Source organism: Chlorocebus sabaeus, chromosome 25 (assembly GCF_047675955.1).
Source record: "Chlorocebus sabaeus isolate Y175 chromosome 25, mChlSab1.0.hap1, whole genome shotgun sequence".
NCBI classification, from domain to species: domain Eukaryota; kingdom Metazoa; phylum Chordata; class Mammalia; order Primates; family Cercopithecidae; genus Chlorocebus; species Chlorocebus sabaeus.
In genome coordinates this window covers 81,041,964-81,062,798 of record NC_132928.1, presented here as the reverse complement: position 1 = coordinate 81,062,798, position 20,835 = coordinate 81,041,964, and the positions used below count along the sequence as shown (strand labels likewise).

At 36.3% G+C, this 20,835-nt stretch overlaps 1 protein-coding gene across 9 annotated transcripts in view; it reads left to right on the top strand.

Moving 5' to 3' along the window:
* The window catches only part of CEP170 (centrosomal protein 170), a 127,249-nt gene that overhangs the window by 89,622 nt on the left and 16,792 nt on the right, over positions 1 to 20,835 (top strand). For 5 of the 9 annotated variants that reach the window (XM_073011878.1, XM_073011876.1, XM_073011871.1 and 2 more), the window contains 2 exons: positions 5,433 to 5,667; positions 19,322 to 19,499. In XM_073011878.1, the coding sequence (XP_072867979.1) occupies positions 5,433 to 5,667; positions 19,322 to 19,499 (413 nt within the window). The remainder of the gene's footprint in view (positions 1 to 5,432; positions 5,668 to 19,321; positions 19,500 to 20,835) is intronic. The other 4 variants (XM_073011877.1, XM_073011873.1, XM_073011875.1 and 1 more) reach the window with 3 other exon arrangements.

The window sequence follows — 20,835 nt, the reverse complement described above, 5'->3', positions numbered from 1 at the left end:
AGAAGGTCATCAAACAAACAAACAAACATACCTGTTTGATTTTGCTAATTTAGATGCCTTTGATATTATAACATTTCTGTTTAAGATAATTATACTATTTTGAATGAAAAAAAAGAAAATTTTTATCTTTTGAAAGATGACTTAAAAGAATGTTAAATCATGCCGATCAGTGTTGCTGTGCACGGTATAAACTGTAAAGACCTTGGAAATAATCTGAACCTAGCACCTTTGATATTGTTCCAATTGGATATGTAAAAATAATTCTGTAATGTTTCCAATTCCATATTTTAGATGATGTCTTTAAAATAGTTTTAGGCCAGCACAGTGTTTCCGGCCTATAATCCCAGTATTTTAGGGAAGGGCAAAGTTAGAGGATTACTTGAGCCCAGGAGTTCAAGGCTGCAGTGAGCTGTGATGACACTACTGCATTCCAGCCTGGGACAAGTGAGACCCTGTCTCCATTAAAAAAAAAAAAAGAGTTTTTTTGAAGAAACGTGTGTGATAAAAATAGAAGATTGGAAATCTCAGATTTAGCATTAAGAAAAGAGTTCTGTATGTTTCTCTGATGTAATTTGCAATTTGCTTCTAAGAGTTTAACTAGTTTTTTTTCCCCCGAAACATTCCTTCAATGATTTTTTGTTTGTTTGTTTGTTTGTTTGTTTGAGACAGAGTCTTGCTCTTGCTGCCCAGGCTGGAGTGTAATGGCATGATCTCGGCTCACTGCAACCTCTGCCTCCCTGATTCAAGTGATTCTCCTGCCTCAACCTCCCAAGTAGCTGGGATTACAGGCGTGTGCCACCAGGCCCGGCTAATTTTTTGTATTTTTAGTAGAGACGAGGTTTCACCATATTGGTTAGGCTGATCTGTCCTCCTGTCTCAGCCTCCCAAAGTGCTGGGATTACAGGCACCCGGCCTCCTTCAGTGATTCTTGATATCAGGTTGTAACTGAGATATCCAGATTTATTTTGGCAAGATATATTTAAATTTAAAGACCTTGAATTATCAAAATAAAGCACTTGGTTTTCATTATGTTTTAAGTGCACATTTTAGAAAATAAAAACATTATGTTAATATCCTTAAAATTTTTTTTGACTGTTTGCTGTCCCTTTTTAATTTTAATCTTCACAATTTATAGGCAGTAGAAATTAAATGTTGGACATGCATGGCTTGAATTAACTCTTTCTCCAGGTCAAAGGACAAAACAGAGCATTGTCAGCAGTTTTTCTCCCCAACTGATCTTATTGCTGCATGCTCGTAAATATACATGCAAAACATGTTTGTGGTAATTTTCCACTAAAATATTCTGATATAGTATGAAGATGCAATGTGTATTTTCTGAAGTGTGTTTGCAAAATCTGTAGTTGCACGTTTTAATGCCAACAAAGAAATTAGAACATTCACAGAAATACGATACTAACAACTCTTTTTTTCCTTTTTAATTCTCTAGACATCATAAATGATAGTATGTTTTTGTAGTGAATATAGTAGTTTAGTACTACAACACAAGAGGGAATGTTGCCTATTTTGTAATTAAAAACTAAATTTTGTAATGAATGCTGTAGCCCTAGCTACAAGCTTAATCAAGCCCATCTTGGAACTTTCATTTTAATATACATGCTGTCTAGGCCTTTACTAACCAATAAGTCTCTTAGAGATTGGCGTTTCAAACACCTTTAAATGCCTCAGTAATATCAACCCATCAAATGAGCCTAATAATATATTAAGAAAATCTAATTTATTTTTATAAATTGTTACTTAAGCTGAATAAAATTCAAGAGAAAGAAAGTTTTTCTTCAACACAGGTAGAAATCAGAAAAACTATCATTACATGAGAAATTTGGATTGTCTTTTTAAAACAACTTGACTGGGCACGGCAGCTCATGCCTAGAATCCTAGGACTTTGGGAGGCTGAGGCAGGTAGTTTACCTGAGGTCAGGAGTTCAAGATCAGCCTGGCCAACATGGTGAAACCCTGTCTCTATTAACAGTACAAAAATTCGCCAGACATGGTGGCGGGTGCCTTTAATTCCAGCTACTCTGGATGCTGAGGGCAGGAGAATCGCTTGAACCTGGGAGGCGGAGGTTGCAGTGAGCCAAGATGGCGCCATTGCCCTCCAGCCCAGGTGACAGAGGGACACTCCATCTCAAAAAAAAAACTTACTGGAAACAAAAGTGTAGAATGTATACAACACTTGGAATCTCAGAGAATTAGTTTTGAAGTCTGGGAGTCCATAGACCTGGCTTATACTGTGATTTTAGCAAGGTAAGACGTCTCTGGGCCTGTTTCTTCTCTGTCAATGGAAGAATTTAGACTCATGTCAAAGGTCATTCTGTTCCAAAATTCTATGAAATAAGTAGATGGGGGAAAATTTAAAATATTTTAACTTGAACTTTCTTTGGTGTTAATTAGTGGGTGGTAGAGAATTTAGGAAAAAAAAAAAGTTGGGTAGCTGCTATAGTTTGGAAATAAATGTTAAGAAAGCAAAAAGTTTTGAAATTAATTATTTGAGAAATAACAGGTTAAAGGGCCTAGCATTGAACTCCCTTTCCCAGTTCCTTCTCCGCCAGTAGCCATCATTTCACTCAGTCTCTGCTCTGCTGTTCGTTGTTACACAGACTCAGTGTGTCCAGAGGTAACTGGAGCTTTTCTTCATAGTACACCGTGTGTGATATGTTTTCCACTGGCAAAGGGAGCTCTTAATTACTTAATAATTTTTAATCACATTTTTATTTCTGTGCTATATGCTGATTATTTTATCCAGTTTCCTCCTCAATTTTAAAAGAACATACCTAAAGATGTTACCTTTTACTTTTTAAAATATGCTGTATTCTTTTTATTGCTTTTCTTTTTGTGTTTGAGACAGAGTCTGGCTCTGTCACCAGGCCAGAGTGCAGTGGTGCAATCTCAGCTTACTGCAGCCTCTGACTCCTGGGTTCATGTGATTCTCCTGCCTTAGCCTCCCGTGTAGCTGGGATTACAGGCATGCACCACCACGCCTGGCTAATTTTTGTATTTTTAGTAGAGATGGGGTTTCGCCATGTTGGCCAGGAGGGTCCCAACCTCCTGCCCTTGTGATCCGCCTGCCTCAGTGTCCCAAAGTGCTGGGATTACAGGCGTGAGCCACCGCACCTGGCCTCTGATTGGTTTTAAAAGATATTATTAGTAGCTTTACTATTCTTACTGACTTCTAGGTAGACCAGCCTATGAAAAGAGATGGAAAGTTTGTGAAAAGGAAGTTTTTCTCTTACTTTTTTCCTCAAAATGTAATTGCTTTTTGATCCTAAGCTCAGACTATTTAAAGTTATTCTAGCATGGCTCTACTTATATGTGGTCACCTGACGTTTAACATATATTAACAGTACTTGGCACTCAGTCTCTCATTCTGCTTTCATGTAGTCAGCCATCGATGCCATTCTTTCTAAGTTACCTCGAAATTAACTGTCTTAGTTTTATCATACTTATGTTTTCATATGTTCTCCAGTTTATTAAAGCTCTTTGTTAATTGCCTTTCTTTTCTCTCTAGTTTCCAATCATATGTATGGTGACCATAGTTGCCTAATCAAAAATCAGGAAATTTGATGTAACAATTGATTTTTTTCTTCCTTATGAACACTTTTGTAAGATAGCAAAATAGACACACATTTAGCATTTAATGAAACACTTTTTTGAAAAGTACAAATTTGTTTACAGTATTTCTGATTTTGCCTGCCATATTTCTAATTCTTTTCTAAACGTCTTTACTCTTGTCCCTAAACTTTTCCTAAAATTGGTTTTAAGTCTCAGGATCACTTCAACTCATGGAAAATTTATATCTAGAAATGAGTACATTATCACCATGGTAAAAATAGTATCTATGTTAATAAATTATCTTACAGTGTTAAAATCAGAAATTATGTTTAAGCTCCTCAAAAAAATCTATGACTAATTACCTAGCATATGCATTTGCATACACTTTTACAGAGAGCCATGAACTTTCTGCGTATGTTCATTCTCTCATATCTATGAATGAATGTAGTTCCAAACATCAGGATCTCCAGATAGGGGTGTGAATGAGGACAAATCGATAGGCTCTAATTGATGGCATATTCCTCATTATAGAGTTCTCTGTTTCTTAAGCCAGTTCTGGTGGCAATGCATGCCAGTTTTATCTGAGAGCAAGCTCAGCCTTAGAGATCCCCAGGTAAAAATGTACTTTTTGGAGGAAAAGACATAAAAGGCATAACATTCGAGTGGAGGAACTTCTGGGTTCTATGCAGCTTAGGGTCAGTTTCTATTGAAAAGGAAAAAGATGCTAAGGTTTTATTACTTTAAAACGCCGATAACATTTAATGCTTTTCACTAGGTTTCGGAAAAGTAAGTATTTATATCCAGGAATTCTTACATTTTTTCCAAAATATTTGTTAAAAATTTGCTAGCCAACACTCAACTAAGTGCTAGATATACATTATTGGATTAAACAGACATGGTTCCTGCCCTTGTGAAGTTTACCAGGAATTAGCCTTTATTTCTCTTTTTTACCTCTATTTATGCTTCACAAATTATTTGTATGTTTGATTATCATATTAACAGTAGTAAAGTGTCTGCTTTGTCTTCTGATTTTTTAAATGTTTCAGCAATGCCATTTTTTTAAATGTCTTTACTAACTGTAAATAAGAAAGTGATTGCCACTTTCTTTAATGTGACTCTTCACAGTATCTCCTGTGCCTTCAGTGTCAATGGTTGTGACAAAAGCTTGTAGAGTTTTGCTTTTTGTAGATTTTATGCCATTGTCTATTTTCACCATATGCTTTCAGTGTCAAAGCAGCAGAGAGTTGTACTGAAGATGCTTTGTTGTGTTTTTTACCGTGTAAAAAGATTTTTTCCAACCATAGCGTAACAGGATGTTGAATGACAGAGGTAATGTTTTTTTTTTCTGCCATAAAGGCATAATTTCCACAGCCGGAATTATGCACGTCTGTGTGTTGGGAAAAGAGTTTTTACCATCTCCATGTTGAAAGTCCATGTGGCATGAGGAAATCTTTTCCCTTGTTTTTATTTTTGTTGTCGTTGATGTTGTTACTGTCTTTTTTTTTTTGGAAAAATTCATATTTTCACTCAAATAAGAAATATTTGCAATTGAAAAGTGCTCCACTTAAACATCGATGGATAGAGCTTGCTTAGTTGTTTATCATTAGTGAAATTTTTCATCTGAATGTTTATTCACCACACTATGGAAAACATGGTCTTTTGATGTTTTCATTGTTTTTAATTCACCAAAGTGTAATGTTTCTATCTCTAAGGAGTAGTAGACTTATGGTTTTTGTGAGGTATGTGTACGTCAGTTATTGAAAATTGTGCTGTGTGTGCGCTCTCATGGTGTTTTGAAGTCATGACTTTTACCTCCTTTAAATGATAACATAATAATTCTTTTTTTAATAATTAAACTAATTTAGTAAATTCAAGATGGAGGCGCTTTCCTACTGATTATGCTTCCACCTCAGAAGATGAATTTGGATCAAACCGTAATTCCCCTAAACATACCCGTCTACGTACTTCTCCAGCCCTGAAAACCACTCGCTTGCAGAGCACTGGATCAGCAATGCCTACTAGTTCTTCATTCAAGCACCGGATTAAAGAGCAGGAAGACTACATCCGAGATTGGACTGCTCATCGAGAAGAGATAGCCAGGTTGGTTTTCAGAACTTACCTTTAAGAACTGAAAATTTCTAAGAACATTACAACTTGGTAACAAATTTAGCTTGTACTTCATTTTTACTAATAGTCTAAGAACTGAAATCCACAGATAACTGTGAACTCTGTTTAGTCAGTAGTATTACTCTCTATCCAACTTTTTTCCTTTTTTTTCTATACCTGTGCCACTAACATATTGTAGAACTGATTTATTTTGACCTTTTCTCTCTCCCCTTTCCTCCCTTTTTAAGAATTTCTTTTATAGATGGTGATAAGTAAGTATAACTTTGAAAGGGAGGCAGTATCAGATCTACATAATTAAGAACTGTGCAGGCAATTTATGGATTACTTTCCTTTAAACTTCCAAAGATGTAATAGTATACCTGTTAGAGGTGTGGCTAATGCTCTCTGGAGAGAATTAGGGTAAGCAGATTTTCACTCATACTTTTAGGAGCTCATTAAGTATGGTCAGTTCAACCCTTTAGTAAGTAAAACAAAATATGATTATTTTGAAGATTAAATAAATATGTTTATAGTAACTTTCAGATTTAGGTTATGTACAAAAAATAAAATTTATGCTGCAGATGATTTTTAATTAATAACATAATAACTTACTATGGCTGAACTTTGAAGAGAGATTATACTCAAGCAGATGTTATACTACTTAAAATATAAGGATTTTTTGTTTAAAGTTTGTGAGATGTTAAATTTTATTGCACTATACCATTTGTTACCTAAACATTTTCACTGTGTACATACTAAGCTTACTTCTGTCTTTAAGACCTTAATCTTCAAGTTGTATACTTGAGAATGTTATTAAAGAGTTTATACATAATATTTCATAGATGCTTTTAAAAAGCACAAACTTTTACTCTATCTTAATGTTCATCTTTTTTTTCTTTATTTCATTGACTTCTGTGAATTGTGTTTTTTCTGGCTCATTGGTTTGATGTTTAGTTTTTTATTTTTAAAGACTATTCACTTGTCATTGCTTTTATTCTTGGAGAAAACATGCCTTTCTAATCTCATTGTGCTGCTTAAAACATTTTTGCTTTAACATACAAATAGCTTTTTAGGAGAGTAATTACTGAAGCATTTTAAGCCAGTTGTTCTAGTTAGAGGAAAGGCATATATGTGCTTTGGCATCCATGGATCATTATGGGCCGACAAAATGCTTGTAGTGAGAGCATCTTGACACATTTTTTGTACTTCGAGGCGCAGCTAGCAACCACAGGTCTTACTCTTGTCTCATCATTTTTCCCCTTCCCTTGAGAAAGATGTCCATATACAAGATCCAGTGCTGCCGCTATGTCTAGATGCCTCCTGGCAGGAGGCCTCCTCTCTCAAGCTCCCTCTACCCCAAACTAGAAAGACTAAAACCCTTCTTCTGAGCCAAATACACTTCCCTACCCTCAAATAAAAAAATAGTTGTAATACAAACAGAAGAGGGAATAAGGGTTATACACTGTATTTTCACTTGGTTCTATTTTGCTATGTGCATAGTGTTACTATTATCAATGTGTACTTTTTATTATCTATGGCAGGACTTTAAGGCCAGGCTATGTAACCTCTAGTGATGTTCATACCTTATCCCTCTAGTTTGTCAGTAGCACTATGCTAATAAAACTTGACTTTGGGATTTTAATTTTTCAAGATATCCTTTCCAGACATATCTCAAAGCTAGAGAAGTGGGGTTTTTTTGTTTTATTTTATATGGAGAAAAAAGGAGGGTAGTGGAGGAAAGAAGGAAAAATACAAAATATGGAAGGAAATGTTGATATGTAATTTTCTATAGGGCAGTGATAAGTTTGCTTAGCATGAGAAAATTCATTTTCAAATGGCTGTGAATCACAAACTAAGTAGAATATGAGAAATAATTTTATGTATTTACGTGAACTACTACTGTCACCTAAAAGACTCCTGTGCTAAGAGCAATATTTGAAGAGTAGTAAAGACACTTTTATATGAAAAATATAGTACTGAGTTTTAATTTATTATAAAAATGTTTTTTGCTTTAGCATACTCTTTCTGTTTAGAATTTAGGACTATTTCACTTGATTAGCACTTTGTTAATCTGTACATAGTAACTGTTTACCTGCATTTAAATTTAGAGCACAAAAGCAAGCTCCATTTAGAATATAAAGTATATAAGCGAGATATGGCATATTTGGTCTTCAGTTTGACAAGGGAAAGTTTCTTTCAGGTATCCCTGATGCATGTACTTTGTTAGCTCCTGCCTCAGTTTCTCTGTTATGAATACAGATATTAACTTCCATCTAATAGGAATGTAAGACATGATGCAGACTTTCATGAATATTAGGGTAAATAGAGCTATAATACCAGCTTTACAGATGACCAAATGAAATATATTTAACCAAAAAATTATACTGGATGATTATCTACAGTAACACCTCAAAGATAGTGCAGGTTTGGTTTCAGACCACTATAGTAAGGCAAATAGCTCAATAAAGTAAGTCACACAATTTTTTTTGTTTCCTAGTACATGTAAAAATTATGTTCACACTATACTGTGTGCAGTAACACTGCTTCTTAAAAAAGTGTATACACCTAAACAAGTAAATATTTTAGTGCTAAAAACACTAGTGATCATCTGAGCCTTTAGTAAGTCATCAGCTTTTTGTTGGCATAGGGTCTTACATCCCTGCTGATGACTGCTGACTTATTTGAGGGTGGTGGTTGCTGAAGGCTGGGGTGACTGTGGCGATTTCTTTTTTTTTTTCTGAGACAGTGTCTCGCTCTGTTGCCCAGGCTGGAGTGCAGTGGCGCGATCTCAGCTCACTGCAAGCTCCGCCTCCCAGGTTCACGCCATTCTCCTGCCTCAGCCTCCCGAGTAGCTGGGACTACAGGTGTCCGCCACCACCACGCCCAGCTAATTTTTTGTATTTTTAGTAGAGACGAGATTTTACCGTCCTGATCACGAGGTCAGGAGATCGAGACCATCCTGGCTAACACAGTGAAACCCCATCTCTACTAGAAATAGAAAAAATTACCTGGGCACGGTGGTATGTGCCCGTAATCCCAGCTACTCGGGAGTCTGAGGCAGGAGAATCGTTTGAATCTGGGAGGCAGAGATTGCAGTAAGCCGAGATTGTGCCACCACACTTCAGCCTGGGACAGAGTGACACTCTATCTCAACAACAACAACAAAGTCAAAATGACTCCTTGATCCATGGGCTGCAGAGTGGATATTAGCAGGCATGAAAACAACATTAATCCCCTTGTACATCTCAGTCAGAGCTCTTAGGTAACCGGGTACATTGTCCAGGAGCAGTAATATTTTGCAAGTAATCTTTTTTTTCTGAGCAGTTTGTCTCTAACAGTGGGCTTAAAATATTTAGTAAACCACACTGTAAATATGCCGTAATCCAGGCTTTATTGTTCCAGGTGTAGAGCACAAGCAGAGTAGATGTAGCATAATTCTTAAGGGCCCTATGACTTTTGGGATGGAAAATGAGCGTTGGCTTCCAACATAAAGTCACCAGCTACATTAACCCCTAACAAGAGAGTCAGCCTGTCCTTTGAAGCTTTGAAGCTGGGCATTGTCTTCTCTCTGGCTGTGAAAGTCCTGGATGGCATTTTCTTCCAATAAAAAGCTGTTTTATCAACATTGAAAACCAGTTGTTATTATAACCTCCTTAATCAGTTATCTCAGCTAGATCTTCTGGATAACTTGCTACAGCTTCTGTATCAGTACTTGCTGCTTCTCTGTGCACTTTTATGTTAAGGGGATGGTTTTGTTCCTCAAGCCTCGTGAACCGACCTCTGCAAACTTTTCTTTTGCAGTTTCCTCACCTCTGTCAGCATTCACAGAGTTGAAGAGAGTTCAGGTTTTGCTCTGGATTAGTTTGGCTTAAGGGAATGGGAATGTTGTGGCTGGTTTGATCTTCTATCCAGACACTCAGACTTTGTCCATATCAGCATTAGGCTATTCAGGCTGTTTTGCTTTCATATCATTCCTGTGTTCACTAGAGTAGCACTTTTAATTTACTTCAAGAACTTTTCCTTTGCATCCACAACTTGACTGTATGGCACAAGAGGCCTAGCTTTTGATGAGTGCTGGAATAGTAAGGCAGAACTTAAAATGGTTCCATGGTTGATCAGATGAGAGATTGGTGAGAGTAGGGAACCCAGAAGGTATGGAAAAAGAAGATAGGTTGTATTTTGGTCATACTGACACCAAGATGCCTAAAGGATAGCCCTGTGAAAAAATCTAGCAGACAGTTGAACCGTGGCTGTGAAACAGGAAGCCGTGAGAGCTAGACTCATCGTTGTAGAGTCATTCGCAAAGAGTAAATACTTGGAGCCAGTAGATGGTATCACCAGGGAATGGTGAGGGACCTGCAAATGCAGCTGAACTCTGAGATAAGCTCAGTGACAGGGATGCAGTGTAGCTGAATGGTGAAGAATACGGACTGTGGACTCAGACCATATTCTTGGTCTGAGATTCAAACCCAACTCGACCACAAGGTCTGTGTGACCCTGGGTGAGTTAATTAACTGTACTCTAGTGATCTCATCTGTAAAATGGACTTAATGGTGCCAACCTGAGGTGACAAGTTGATGCAAATACTTAACCTAGTGCTTGACATATAGTCAGCAGTCAATAAATATTAGTTATATTTAAGAGGGATACAGAGAAAACAGTGGTTTATGATTATAGTTAGAACTTTATTTGGAGTTTTCAATTTTCTGTAGATCTCACATATTTAAATTTATGAGAATCCAGATATACTTGGAATTTCAGAATCAGCATTACATTCCTACAGTTTATAAAATGCTAGGCTTACCTTATTTGTGCTTAAGAATCCCAGCCAATGCTTTGTTCAAATTTTCAGTCCAAACTTAATTATTACAAATGTTTTTGTCCTCTTGGTAAAAACAGTGGTATGTAAGTGGCTTATTTTTTAATATTAAAGTAATCATTAAATAGATGGGTCGGCTGGGCGCGGTGACTCACGTTTGTAATCCCAGCACTTGGGAGACCAAGGCGGGCAGATCGCCTGAGGTCAGGAGTTCGAGACCAGCCTGGGCAACCGTGGTGAAACCCCATCTCTACTAAAAATACAAAAATTAGCCGGGTGTGGTGGCGTGCACCTGTAATCCCAGCTACTCGGGTGGCTGAGGCAGGAGAATTGTTGAAACTTGGGAAGCGGAGATTGCAGTGAGCCGAGATCGCACCACTGCACTCCAGCCAGGGTGACAGAGTGAGACTCTGTCTAAAAAAAAATAAATGTATCACAGAACACCTATCAATCCCATTCCCTGGTTTGTGGACCCCAATTGAAACTCTCTTGGCATTGTAAGACAAAAAGCTTTTATTATTACTGAGTCTTTTACACATAATTTTATTAGTGAAATTCAAGTAAAAAGAATACTGATCAAATTCTTTGAAAACATTTTAAAATAGAACTATAGTTTATGTTTTTCAAGCCTAAAATATTTGCAGTTACAGTTATGAATGAGTGGTAATCTTAACAGTAAAAAACCAAATTACTTGTAATTTTAATACATTATTAAAAGCTTTGTGCTTTTATTGTTTGTTTTGTTGGTAGGAACCAATTTAGTTGTCAGAATTAAATGGTATGGGGTTTTCTTAAGGCAATATAATGCTTTTCTGTGTATTGCAATTTAGCTAACAAGTCTTTAATTACAATATAATTGAAGGATATACTACATTTGGAGTTGTGAGTGGAGGTGAGCTTTGATAATACCAAAATGTTTTTTGTTTTGGAGAAAATATTATGGAAATAAAAACTACCTTAATCAAGGAATAAGGCATATCTGCTAAGTCAGTTTTAAGACATAATTTATTGATTCATAATATCTAAAGTCTAGGCCCTGTTATTTTGTTGGGCTAGTCAGATCCAAACAGCAAGAGTAGGGAAATAAATCATCTGCCCATAGGTTCAGATGACAGTGATTCTTCAATTTCTCTGTAGTTTCCCACATTTCCTAAAACTTCATTATTCCTTCCTCATAGTCTCTACCCGCGTTTCTAAAAATACTCCGGCTATCTCAGGTCTTGTTTATTGAATGAGGACTTTCCTGTCAGATGACATCAGACCATCTTCTTTTAACTTACTAATTTTGTCATTGGTGGAAATAGCATGGGTTTGCTAAAACCTGCAAAGTTATCCTCTTAATTACCTCTTTATTTGAGACTTTCTCTGCTTATTTGAAGCACATTCATAAGTCTAGTTTCAAGACTAGAATCTTTCTACATTTTACCAAATGTAACTTATCTGTAGTAATAAACATTTCATTGACAATAATTTGAGGTGCCTTAAAAAAAATTAAATCCCTGTCTCTTGATGGCTAGAAGTAGACTCCATGTACTTTGTTCGAACTCTGCTTTTGTAGTCAGGTCACTCATTAAATTGCTCTTGCTGCCCAAAAGAAACCTCCAATTTCAACTCATTATTATCCCATCCTAAACCTTTTGTGGCTCAGAGTAACTCTCCCAGTTCTCTATACTTTTGTTGCAGAAAGAATGGGGTTTGCCAAATTTTTTTCGTTAAGGTCTTCTATTATTGAATCACAATGCCACTAACATCTAATAAAATTTTTTTTTTTTTTTGAGGCAGAGTCTCGCTGTCTCCCAGGCTGGAGTGCAGTGGCGCAATCTCAGCTCACTGCAAGCTCCGCCTCCCAGGTTCACGCCATTCTCCTGCCTCAGCCTCCAGAGTAGCTGGGACTACAGGCGCCCGCCACCACACCCGGCTAATTTTTTTTGGTGTTTTTAGTAGAGACAGGGTTTCACTGTGTTAGCCAGGATGGTTTCAATCTCCTGACCTCATGATCCGCCTGCCTCGGCCTCCCAAAGTGCTGGGATTACAGGTGTGAGCCAAGGTGCCCAGCCTAACATCTAATAAATTAACTGACAGTTTCCACTAATGGAAGAGAAAGATCTTTCCTTTTCATTAGGAAACTTTTTTGTGAACCTTCCTTATAGTTGGTATGTAAGTCAAATATATGAGTTAATCAATACATAAATTAATCTTTAAGCCTCTTGACTGAACTTTTTATTCTTTATTGTACCGTGAGATCATAAAATCATTCATAACCATTGCTTTGTAAATACCAATAAATTTTTTAAATTATTTTATTTTGAGACAGTCTCACTCTGTCACCCAGGCTGGAGTGTAGTGGCACGATCTCAGCTCACTGCAACCTCTGCCTCCCAGGTTCAAGCAATTCTTGTGCCTCAGCATCCCGAGTAGCTGGGATTACAGGTGCATACCACCACACCTGGCTAATTTTTTTGTATTTTTAGTGGAGATGGGGTTTCACCATGTTGGCCAGGCTGGTCTTGAACTCGTGACCTCAGGTGATCCGCCCACCTCGGCTTCCCAAAGTGCTAGGATTACAGAGGTGAGCCACCACGCCCAACTGATACCACATAAATTTTGTTGAATAAATAATGCCTGGAGTCTTCCCAAATTTGTCTGTGTCTCCTTTGTTTTTTGTTGTTGTTTTGTTGGATTTTTTCTTTCTTTCTTTTTTTTTTTTTTTTGAGACAGAGTCTCACGTTCTTTTGCCCAGGCTTCAGTATAGTGGCATGATCATGGCTCACTGCAACTTCCACCTCCCAGGTTCAAAGGATTCTCCTGCCTCAGCCTCCCGAGTAGCTGGGACTACAGGCGCATGCCACTATGCCTGGCTAATTTTTGTATTTTTAATAGAGACAGGGTTTCACCATGTTGGCCAGACTGATCTTGAACTCCTGACCTCAAATGATCCACCTGCCTCAGCCTCCCGAAGTGCTGAGATTACAGGTGTGAGCCACTATGCCCAGCCTCTTTTGTTTTTTAAAAGATATCTAGCTCATTATCAGTAGGCTGTGAATAGTTTAAATGCTTAAGATTCCAATTTGAAAATTTTTAAGTCAAACTCTAAAGATTTTTACATAGCTCATTTTCAAAGTCATGGTTTAAAATACAGAACTCATGTGAATGGCATTTCTAGGAAACCTTAGGTGAATTTCTTAGGATCAGCTTGAGCTGTTTACAGTGGTAACACATCTGTATGAAAGGCATGTCAAGAAGAACTGAAGATCAGATGTGGCTTTACCATAAGCCAGAGGCTGTATTAAAATTAGGTGTTGTCTAATAAAAAAGAAAGAAGAGATCCAGTTAATGACAGAATCGCATAAATGTGGTTATGTTCATTGCTTTTAACAGCTGAGAAAAATAATCTTGAATGATGGGCCAAAACCAGGAAAAGCCTTCAGGGGAAAATGTAGTTATAAGTATTTACAAGGCATGTACATTTTTTTAAATTACAGCCTTATCACATTAAAGCCTCATCTGGGTACTTTTTTGTATGCCAAAAAAAAGTACTGTATTTTTATTTGTAGGCAGTGTAGTAATAAGAATTCTGTCTTTTATTTGGAGATAGAATTTCCAAGTATCTATTTGACCTTGCTAAGCGTTCGTGCTGCGTAGCCAGTGATACTGAGCATTCCATCTGGATTGCCTCTAGACAGGGGACTCACAGTTGGTCTTTACTAGTTAGGGAACATCTAGAACTTTTTGCTCATACACAAAATAAAAACCTTATATATCCTGTTTTATAGGTCCAGTTGGTGCCTGCATTCGTGTACTTCTAGCTTGACTTTTTACCCCCTCTGTGTGCTATAACGGGGTCTCTTACAAGTGTACTTTTTCCTGCATTGTATAAGCAATGAGAATTTTAAATGAAATGAAGTGAATTTGCTAATATCTCGGGGTTTTTTTTTTTTTTCTTCCCGTGCCTTGTAAACCTTAAACCACTATACTTGTTCTATTTGAGGTGCAGGGGAGAGCATGAGTGAGCTAATCACTTAGAAGGAAAAATGCAAGCTAAACCAAATCCTTAATGAAGCAACATTTGTTTTTACCTATGGAAATAAAAAACTTTTTAGCTACATGCTTATGAATTTTTACTTTATACTTACCTTTGAAGTTTTGGGGCCCGATACAGGATCCTTGACTCTGTAAAAATAATACGGCTCTTTATTATTTGGCTGACTGGCTTTTATACCGTTGCAAGGAGTTGGGAGGGAGAGGGACCACTAATTTCTTCTCCATTCTTCTTCCCGTATCTCATTACCATGATCTCTATTCAGATTCAAAGTTTCCCTGGTGCATCCTATTATAAATCATATTTTTTATGAATCGCTGACCGTATTTGCCACTGTTGGGGAGGCAAAAAAAAAACCTGAAACACAGAGCCTATGTTCTAAACGGGTTCATAATTTATACAAGGATTAAAAGCTAATTCCTGTCATTCTTACACCTTTGCATCCTCATAGCTTAGCTCCCACTTACAAGTGAGAACATGTGGTGTTTGATTTTCCATTCCTGAGTTACTTCACTTAGAATAATTGACCTTAGACTTTTTTTCCTTATATTTCCTTTTTCCAGCTTTCCTGAGTACCTTTCAGCTGATATCCCCTTTTTCCTCTTTTTTTTTTTTTTTAAGTTCTAGGGTACATGTGCACAACATGCAGGTTTGTTACATATGTATACATGTGCCATGCTGGTGTGCTGCACCCATTAACTCATCATTTACATTAGGTATATCTCCTAATGCTACCCCTCCCCCTCCCCCCTCCCCACAATAGGCCCTGGTGTGTGATGTTCCCCTTCCTGTGTCCAAGTGATCTCATTGTTCAATTCCCACCTATGAGTGAGAACATGTGGTGTTTGGTTTTCTGTTCTTGTGATAGTTTGCTGAGAATGATGATTTCCAGCTGCATCCATGTCCTACAAAGGACACAAACTCATCCTTTTTTGTGGCTGCATAGTATTCCATGGTGTATATGTGCCACATTTTCTTAATCCAGTCTGTCACTGATGGACATTTGGGTTGATTCCAAGTCTTTGCTATTGTGAATAGTGCCGCAATAAACATACGTGTGCATGTGTCTTTATAGCAGCATGACTTATAATCCTTTGGAAATATACCCAGTAATGGGATGGCTGGGTCAAATGATATTTCTAGTTCTAGATCCTTGAGGAATCGCCGCACTGTTTTCCACACATCTACAGCCATCTGATCTTTGACAAACCTGACAGAAACAAGAAATGGGGAAAGGATTCCCTATTTAATAAACGGTGCTGGGAAAATTGGCTAGCCCTTTTTAGTCTTACAAAACTTTTTTTTCTTACTAAACTCTTCTAGATTGTGTGGAAATCATGAGCTTTTCTGCAACAACCCTTAAATGTCTGTCCTTAAACTCATTTTACATTTTAACACTTCTGGTCATTTACAAACTAGACTGAATTATTTCTTAAAAGCTGAGTCATTACAGTTATGATCTCTTAGCCAATGTTAAAGTAACAGGAGGTTTGACTTGCTGTCATTAGCTTTGGTTTTAGGATTCTAAAGCTAGTATACTTCAAGAATAGCCAACCAGTTGCTTTTTTCCAGTAATGTCAAAGGAAACTTAATTCCAGTGGTTCATGTGTGTATCCTCTGGAAAGTTTTACATGTAAAAACTTTTGAAAACGAATGTGCTATTAAAAAATAGGGCAAATTTTTGGCTGGGCACAGTGGCTCACGCCTGTAATCCCAGCACTTTGGCAGACCAAGATGGGCAGATCACAAGGTCAAGAAATCAAGACCATCCTGTTCAGCATGGTAAAACTCCATCTCTTCTAAAAATACAAAAATTCGCTGGGCGTGGTGGCGCATGCCTGTAATCCTGGCTACTCTGGAGGCTGAGGCAGGAGAATCGCTTGAACCCAGGAGGCAGAGGTTGCAGTGAGCTGAGATCGTACCACTGCACTCCAGCCTGGCAACAGAGTGAGAGTCCGTCTCAAAAAATAATAATAAATAAGGCAAATTTTTAAATAGCTAATTTAAAACAATATTTTGTTGGCAGTTTAAATCAGTAAAGTATGATAGTTTGTTTCTATTGTGGTTGTAATGATATATAATCTTACAAAGATGGGTATGCATATCACGAGAACTATAGTTTTTAATATATCCTTTAATGTTCCAATATACCCAAAATGTACAATTATTTTTGCCAGTATACAGCCTTTCAGTGAAAAAAGTGTTATGACTGAGATAGTTTACATAGTAAAATTACAAACTTTGTGACTTAAAGTACATTTATCATGTTATCTCACCTTTTTTTCTTAAATAATGCATACTTCTACAGAATTGTTGAAACTGAGTCAGTGGTTCTGACACTCGGGAAAACATAAAGACTGGACTAATGTTAGAGAACTGAACCCTTAGTTTCTGTTTTGTTCCTTTGGTGCTATTTTCTTATCTAAATTTTGTAATAAAATGGAATTAAATGTGAAAATATCAATTAGGTTTTCAAATCAACAATATATGTTGTATATACATTAAGATTGCTCATTTTAATACATATTTTACCTTATCACATGTGGAGATTGCTGTTGTCCATGTTTTTTCTAATTAATTTATACTGTTTTCCACAAATATTAGAAACTTCATTGTACAGATCATCTGCATAAAAAAACTTTAATGAAAAATAGTGTTTTGGATACACTGATGCTTATCTGTATTTTATCTCATTAAGCTTCGTTATTCTGTTTCTCATTCTAGTTCATTTATTTTGGGGAATTGCAAGGATTTGCTATATTATATAAGGGAACACTTTAAACACATTTTCAAAAGAATCACATCAACAGTTAATATGTTTTTTAAAATTATATATGGAGCAATCATGTGAGATATAGCATGGCATAGTGAAAAGAATTATGGCACTTAACTATTTGTGACCTTGGCCAAAAAAATAGTCACATGTCTTCTCCTGTGTCTCATTTTCCTTATCTGGAAAACAAGATGATTAATACTTCTCTTACAGAGTGGTGGTGGGAATTAAATGAGTTGAGGAATATGAAGCTGCTTTGTAATGTACTCATTATATTATAATGGTGCCTTCTATTTATTCTAAGCTTCATGAGGACAAGGACCCTTTCTGCTTCTTCATTGTTGTAGTCTTTAAGACTTAGCACAGTGCCTGGCACATAATAAGGAATCAGTAAATATTTGTTGGTGTTTTTCCTGCTTTTTTGTGTTGATAAATAAATGAGGAATTAACTGTCATTTCTTACAAAGTTCATATATATATTGACCATAAATTGTTTCTGTTGGTCCATAACTTCAACCTAGTTCTCTTTTTAAATCTAAATTTTTATGTAATTACTAATGTGCTTGAAAGTCTTTCAAACTTACATTTTGCGTAAGTTTAAAAAAACGTTACTTTAAGCCAGGCACATGTCTGTAATCGTAGCTATTTGGGAGGCTGAGGTCGGAGGACTGCTTGAACTCAGGAGTTTGAGACCAGCCTAGGCAATATAGCCAGACCTCCTAGGCTTTTTTTTTTTTAAGTTACTTTTTATTTCCTTTGGATTTTGAAGTTGCAGAAACTTTCACATATACTTTTAATAATATTCTGTCATTCCAAAACCTTTTCTGTGGAAATAGCCACATTGAGTTTATGGGCAGTGGATGCAACTTGGAAAACGTTAATATCTTACTGAAACGAAATGTTTCTCAAAAAACAAGAATATCAGTGGTAGGTTTTGTAAGTTTCTCCCTCTTAAAAAAAAAAAATCTAAAAGAAAAATCTGTTTTCCCCTTTGATTATCACTGGTAACAGTTATTTAGTTCTTCAGTCCATGTAGGTAAAAATGCAAATGACTTTATGGAAATGAGCACTAAAGCTTGGATCCGGTCCTGCCTTAGCTACATCTAAATATGTGATCATGAGCAAGCCATTCAGGTTCTCTGAGATTGTGATAAAGTCAGATAAATCCTTCCTCAAAAGAACTTGGTGGGCCTCAAGTGACATAACATGTACTAGAAAGTGCTGTGCATAGTGTAAAGTGCTCTACTAAAGAGTGCAGAGTTCTTAATTTCTTGGTACTGTAGACCCCTTTGGCCATCTTGTGAAGCTTGTAGAGCCCTTCTGAGGTGTAAACATAAAAGAATTACAAAGAAATCCAATTATATTGAAATTCAGTTATGAAAATATTTGAAAGTAGTAATTTATGGTTCTTTATTAACATTAAATAAAATGGTATTGTTGTGTGTTTAATGACTTCACTAATTTTGAAGTAGTGATGACCGTAAATGATGTTTTAAGATACCTGTAGCAACTGTAATGTGATCTCTGTTGATGACAAAAATCACCAGTAGTGCTAATACCACTGTGGTTTGTTGCCTGTATTTATAATTGAAAGAAATGCTAAACGTCACTTAGAGGTTAGTGAAAATGATATTGTAATTGTTTTTTCTCATTTAAGTTCATGAATTCCTTGAATTCTATCCATTATTCCCCAAGTTTAAGAACCCCTGTGATATATTAATGCTAGTCATTAACACTAACAGTGTATGTTAAGGGCATATCTCTACTCAAGGGTATTTAAAGTACATTTATCAAGGTGATGTCTTGTAGGTTATTTGGAGTTTAGTTTCATCAATCTTAATTTTGGAATTAAGGTTTAAGAGTTTGATTGTATTAACTATAAAATAGTTAATAGTTAATTTGGGGTACAAATATTTAATTAGATATACAACTTACATGACTGATTATCTCATAAATGATTGTTTGTAGAGCTGTTTATTTAAGAGGGATTAAACTTCTTTTCTAAAATTATTACCAGGATCAGCCAAGATCTTGCTCTCATTGCTCGGGAGATCAACGATGTAGCAGGAGAGATAGATTCAGTGACTTCATCAGGCACTGCCCCTAGTACCACAGTAAGCACTGCTGCCACCACCCCTGGCTCTGCCATAGACACTAGAGAAGAGGTAGGAGATCTTCATGGAGAAATGCATAAGGTTCTTTCTTTTCTTTATTTCTTTTGCTTTTAGCTTTTTGCTTAGTTTATTTTAGTTATGTCCACCCTCCCTGTTTGCATGAAGCTCTGCATTTTCCAACTTTGCTTTAACAGTTTATTTTATATTTTAGTCACAAAACTAGTGAAGGCTAACATTTGGTCTACTATTAACATGAAGCTGGAAAATTCTTTAGAAACAGCATTTTGCCTGCTAATTCTTGGTCCATAGGTTCACTTGAAACGTGAATATAAATGGTACCTTGAAAAGCAACCCAAAATTTGATACATGATTGTATAAAGTTTCTATAAAGTTTGACTATGAAAATGCTCCAATTGAAAGTATTTTCATTGCTAATTAACTAGAAGATACTCCGATAACAAAGAAAGAGAAAAATCCTACAGTTTCACTGCTTTAATAATTCTTTTGATAAATACCCATATACTTAAAGATATTTTGAAAAATTGAAATATGTATGTAATATACACACATACAAATACATATTCAGAACATTTTTATAAAGTCTGGAATACGAGATAGCATATATAGACTATTACCCATCCAATATCAATATCAGGGCCTCTTACAGTACAACTCCAGGAGGCACCATTTGCATAACATTGCTCCAGACAGCGCCTTTAACATATAATACAAAATTAGTGGTACTCTTTGGCCATGTTGGCTGTTTTGATCTGGGACAGATATGTAAGCAAAGGATTGGCATTTAAAAGAATGAACTTCTGTGTTTGGAGATTGGCAGACTGGCCTTGCTGCCAGTTTTAATACAGACCAAAGAACTAGGAATGATTTTTACATTTTTGAATGGCAGGAAAAAATATCTAAAGAATACTAGTTTGCCACATGAAAATTACATGAAATTCAATTTTTGGTGTTCATAAATAGTTTTATGAGAACACAGCCACACTCATTTGTTTAACTCTCATCTATGGCTGTTTCTTTGCTACAGGGGCAGAACTGAGTAGTTGAGAGAAAGATTGTATGGCTACAAAGCCTGAACTTTTATTATCTGTCTCTTTATGCATAAAAGTTTGCCAGCCCCTGATACTAATTGTTCTGTTTCTTCAGTTTTACAAGATAATCCTAAATAGTAGGCAAAAATGGCTAGCCTTTCTGACAAATTTAATTGTGGTAAACTGTGCTAATAATATTTTCTTCATTTGCTTTTTGTCACATTTATTCTTTAATCTGATTCTTTAATGGTCACTTTTTTGTTTGTTTTCCTTCAATGTGTTGTTTAACTTATTAAATGATACTTCATCAATCTGTGTAGAGTTTTGTTACCACATTGATCAAATGTAATTGTATATGAAATCATCGT